The sequence below is a fragment of the Aptenodytes forsteri genome, unplaced genomic scaffold (assembly GCF_000699145.1).
Source record: "Aptenodytes forsteri isolate BGI_AS27 unplaced genomic scaffold, ASM69914v1 Scaffold147, whole genome shotgun sequence".
Taxonomy (NCBI): Eukaryota; Metazoa; Chordata; class Aves; order Sphenisciformes; family Spheniscidae; genus Aptenodytes; species Aptenodytes forsteri.
In genome coordinates, this window is record NW_008795320.1 from 300626 (window position 1) to 305888 (window position 5263).

At 65.7% G+C, this 5263-nt stretch overlaps 1 protein-coding gene across 1 annotated transcript in view; it reads left to right on the forward strand.

The window, feature by feature from the left end:
* The window catches only part of TMEM59L (transmembrane protein 59 like), a 7442-nt gene extending 3340 nt beyond the window's left edge, over positions 1–4102 (forward strand). The window contains 7 exon segments of the mRNA XM_019472228.1: positions 125–230; positions 521–615; positions 2524–2670; positions 2767–2866; positions 3204–3315; positions 3442–3583; positions 3853–4102. Of these exon segments, the coding sequence (XP_019327773.1) occupies positions 125–230; positions 521–615; positions 2524–2670; positions 2767–2866; positions 3204–3315; positions 3442–3583; positions 3853–4014 (864 nt within the window). The 3' untranslated portion in view covers positions 4015–4102.
* Positions 4103–5263: the final 1161 nt, after the last annotated feature.

Here is a 5263-nt window from a genome sequence, read left to right on the forward strand (position 1 = left end):
CTGAGGGAGGGTGGCAGTGCCCGGGGCCCCCCAGCTGGGTGCGGGGCGGGCCACGGTGGGGGTGGGGCGCAGCCACTGGGCTGAGCTTGGTGCCAGCTCCATGCTCTCCTCCTCCTCCCTGCAGGATGCTGTTCTCAACGCCTGTTACCGGGGCTGCCGGCTGTTCTCCATCTGTCACTTCGTGGATGCAAGCGCTGAGCTGAACACAACCAGAGCCGAGTGTGAAGCAGGTGAGAAACCGGAGGCCAAGCGGCCCCCGTGCCCCAAACACTGTCCCCGGGGGGGGGTCCCCCACGTACCGCTGGCACCGCTGTGACGCCTTCTACCCTCCCAAGCACCCTGTCTCGGCTCAACCCCACGCTGTGCCCCGGGGCTGCATCCGGACCCTGCTGCAAACCAAGCGGGGTGTAAATTTACACCCACTGGGTGTAAATCGGGTGGGGCAGGGGGGTCTTGGGGCACAGGGCTCCTCAAAGGGATCGAGCCACCCCCTAACCCTGCCCTCCCTCCTGCCTCGCAGCATGCACCGAAGCCTACAGCAACGCGGAGGAGCAGTTTGGCTGCGTGACGGGCTGCCGCAAGCAGCTGCCTGAGGTGGAGAGCAGGAAGGAGAAGGTGAGGGGCCGGGGAGATGGGGACCCCCCCGTTCCCCCCCCTTAACCCGCCCAGCCTGTCCCTGGTGCCACCCGCCGTGGCTCTGGCCTGTCCCTTCATCTGGCTCCTTCCCCAAAGGGTCAGTGGGCAGGAGGTGGCGGGGGCTGGATGCTGTGGATGCTGGTGCGGGCACCACGGCTGCTCCGTCCCTGTGCCATCACCCCGCGGGACAGCCAGGGACTGGCCGGGGAAGGCATTCGCCTCCGCAAGGAGCCTGGAGCCATGGGGTTGCCCTTGGGGTGGCTTCTGTGGCCACCTCGGCCCTCAACTGAACCCCGGCGTGGGGACATGGGGCGTCTCGGTCACCCTGGGCATGGCAGGGATCAAAGTTTGTCCCGCTGCCGGGCAGAGCAGGCAACGCCAATGCAATGGAGACCACTGCCACCCTGCTGAGCCCACCGGCCACCCCCTGCCTGGGACCCCACAAGGGGATGCTGGGACGTGGTAGCTTGGCCCCTGGGTCCCACTTTAGGAAGGACCCCTTCCTCCCACCGGAGCTCAGCCCAGTCCTTCCCCTCCCTGGGGATGGAGGCTATAACACCCCACACGTGAAGCCTGCCCAACCATCCACCCATCCATCCACCCACCCATCCCTCCCTCCTTCCCTCCCTCCCTCCCTCCCTCCCCCTCGCTGCCTCCCGGCCCCCCCACCAGCAGCCTCACAGCTCGGTGAGTCCCGGCACCGGGACCCGGCTTCCCTCGGCGTTTTCCCGGGGCGGGTTGGGACCAGGCATGTTCCCCGCACGCTCCCACTGCCCGGTGAAACCCACGCTGCAGGATGCCTGCTGCATCTTGCTTTATTTTATGTCCCCTGTTATACGTGCCCCTGCGGACGGGTGCTCTGGGCGTGCTGGGTCGATAGGAGCCCGCCGTCAGCCCATCGTGCTGCTTCGTCCAAAGCATAAAAAGCAGATTAACTGGGCTCGACCCAGGTTGCCGGAGGTTTGGGCCAGGCAGGGCGATTACGCCGAATTCCCAGGGTGAGAGGTTCTGACCAGTGATTGTTGCAGACTCCCCCAGTTTTGACCTGTCATCCTTCCCAGCAATTAGCCATGTTTTTTCCTCCTACATTTAATTAATTCAGCTTTTGCCCAATTAATTAAATTAGACTTTGGCCCAAGGTAGAGGCTTTCGGCTTTGTACGCGTGCAGACAAAGATGAATTTGTGCTGTAGAAAGCTGCAGCTCCTTTGAAAAACCGCTTTGCAGCCTGTTTCCGAGACCCTCCCAGCGTCTGATCCCGCTTCCCAGCCCCACTCCGGGGTCAGGGATGAGCATCGGGGGGTGACCGGCTGACGGGGAGGGCCGTCACCCCCTTCGCTCACCCGAAGCATTTTTCCTTTGGGTTCCCAGACAAGCAGGCAAAGCAGATTTAGTATAATAATTAGATACAGAATCTGACCTATTTATTTCCTGTTTGCTGGTTTGACCGTGCAAGGGGCTGTAGGAAAATGTTCGAAGCCAGTGGCAGGGAGCAGCCAAGCAGATTCCAGCAGGGATGCTTTAAAAATAACAAACCGCCGCGACGGCCAAGAATCCAGGGCACAGAGAGGCTGCCAGGAGAGAAACGCCCTCGGCCTCTCGGCTGCTCCGCTCCTATTGTTTAAAGCGCTGGTGCGAGCGCAGGGCTGCCGAGGGGCTGGGTGATGGCCCTGGGGCTGGGTGATGGCCCTGGGGACCGCAGCCCCCGACTCGGTGACCCTCCCGGGGCCGGACCGCACGTTCTGCACATCCCCATCCCTGGGAGAAGCAGGCTGAGCCCTAGACCTGAGCGCCCGGCTCAACCCGGCCACGTCCTCGGGGTGAGACGTTGTCTGTGGGGTGGGTGACAAGGGGATGGCGGTGACACGATGTCCCTGCTCCTTTGCAGAGCCTGGAGCTGAAGGAGCCATCGTTCTCCATGTTCGATTTGGTCTCCACCTTCTGCAATGACATTGTCAGCTCTGCCCAGAGCTTCATCTCCTCCACCTGGACCTTCTACCTGCAGGCAGACGATGGCAAAGTTGTGGTGTTTCAGGTGGGGGTGTCCTGCCTCCCCTCTCTGCTGGGTGCTGAGAGGGGTGGGGACCCCCCTGCTCACCGCTTTCTCCCTCTTTCCCTGCCGACCCACCAGTCCCAGCCTGAGATGGAGTATCCAGTACCCGAGGTGCAGGAGACCCAGCCGGCGTGGCCGGGACCGGGGTCCAGCCCCCGCGTCCCCCAGCCCCACACAGGTGCGGGGGGGTCCGGGCTGCCGGCACGGGGGGCCGGGAGCCTCTGAGCCCTCCTGGCTCTCATCCGATTTCTCCAGAGCTAAACAAATTACCCGCTTCTCGGGTCTGATTAGCTTCTCACACCCCGCACCCACGCAGGGGGGATGAGTCCGGACTCGGGACCCGCTCCAAGAAGCTGCCGGGATCCTCTGCGCCCTCCCAGCAGGCAGAGGGTCCCCAGGGGAGAGGGGACCGCCCGGCACCCCTGCACCCGATCATGTGCTGGCAAGGGGATGGGGAGCGGGGGAGGCGTGCCCACAGTGGGTGCCCAGGCTCAGCATTGCCTCTCCCTTGCCAGGTCCCTGGGCGAAGGGGGAAAAGCCCCTCGTGAAGGAGCCATGGGGCAAAGCCAAGGCGCAGCACGCAGACCCCCCGCAGCCGGAGCACGACTTCCTCGGCTGCATGTCCAAGTAGGTGCAGCGGGGCTGCGTGGGGGCCTGGGGGGGCCTGGACCTGCCAGACATGCCGGAGCAGATTCTCCCCCCCCCCCCCAATCCCCCCCCCGTTCCCTGCCATAAACTCATCCTTTTTCTTTGGCGGGGGGTGGTGGGGTGTTACAGGCGCTCAGGCCTTCCTCGCTGGATCCTGGCCGCCTGCCTCTTCCTCTCCATCATGGTGATGCTGTGGCTGAGCTGTGCCAGTTTGGTGACTGCCCCCGAGCAGCACGTCAAGACCCAGGTACAGGGTGAGCGGTGCTCAGTGCAGCTGGAGGGGGGTCCTGCGGGGGTCCCCGACACCCTGGGTCTCCCCATCGCGGCTGGGTGAGCCTTGCAGGGCTAAGACGTGGCCGTACAGCGTTTGTGGTCCCCGACTACCGTGCTGGGCTCACCGGCATGTCCGTGCTGTGCAGTATGTCCCCAGCCAGCCCCGCGGTGTTCCCAGTCTGGGGACAAGAGGGTCCTGTCCCCTGCTCCAGGGCTGCACGGTCCCCTCTGCCTCTCTTCCAGCCTCTGAGCATCAATGGGGACAAGGAGTACCTGGAGGACCTGGACGGCCCCGGCGCCTTCCCCCTGCCACCCGTCATCGCCGTCACCCTGTGCCCCGCGCACGGCGGCGAGGACGCGGGGCCGCTGCCCCTCAAAGTCGACCTGGACAAGACCATCCTGTAGCGCTCCCACCCCTTTCCGTCACCTCCACACCACCTCCCTGTCACTGTCCCCACGGCATCATCCCCGGTCCCGCTCCGCTGCCCCTCTGGCTGCCCCATGTCCCCAGCTCCTGGAGGGGCATCTCTGGCTCTGGCAGGGGGGGACCGGGGGTACGATCTGGCTCGGTCCCGCTCTCCTCCCGCAGCGATGGCCGCTGCGGAGGAGGCTCCCGGGAGCTGGGCAGCAGCTTTGCCTCCTCCATAGATCTGCTGTTTGCTGGGATCCTGGTTTCCAGCGCTTGAGAGCCAAGAGAGGAGCTGCCAGAGCGGGGAGGCCGGGGGGAGCCCATCCTCGTAGCGGGGCGGTCCGTCTCCTCCCGACCGGAGCCCCCGGGGCCCCGCAGCCCTCCGGGCATGGGTCCAGCGCTGGGCAGGAGGGAGCCGGCTGCGGTGGGGGATGGAGAGCGTCTGCAGTGTTCTGGGCTTTGGCTCAGCACATCCCCAGCCTCCCACCTTGGGCTGAGCCTCCAAGGCTCCGACTCCGGCCCTGGGAACTCCCTTCCGCCGGCCGGAGCCGATTGCCTTGGGGAGCCGCAACGAGGCGAATGGCATTGGCAGCCGGAGAGAGTAGCGGATCTCGCCGCCTCCGTGCCCACGCGAGGACCCAGCCGGCCCCTTCCTGGAGCTGTGGAGGGGCCCCGGGGTGGCTCCTTCCCCTCCCTGCTCCGTGATGGCTTTGGGGCGGCTGGCCCTGATGCCGACGGGTTGCTGGTGGGACCGAGCAGGGGACGAGGCGGTATTTCCCTGCCTCGTGCTGCTGTGGTGTGTCCGAGCTCGGGCAGGAGGTGGGAGCTGCCGGGACGCCTCCATCCTGGGCTCAGCATCCCTGCCCGATGCTGGGAGCGGCTCAGCCTGTGGGGCTGTAGCTGATGGTAGGACCTAGCGGCAGCTGGCCTCTGGGTCCCTGAGCTCACAGTGCTGCCCTGGAAGTGGGGGGCTAGCCCTGGGGTCTCCCAGTCAAGCGGGGACCCCCTCGGCTCGCCCCGGCACAGCCCCTCGGTGTGGAGGGGTCCCCTCCCTCCCCCTGCTCTGCAGGGCTCTGCTCCTGCAGCCGGGCTCGGTGCGAGCCGGGGCATCTCCCCATCTCCCCGCCATTCTCCATCACTTGACTTCGTGTGTTGTTTCGTGGTTTGATTTGCACCGGCATGTGGTTCATCGGCCCCCGGCGCCCCGTGGGGACACCCCTGCGCTTGGAAGGGATGGCTCGGCGG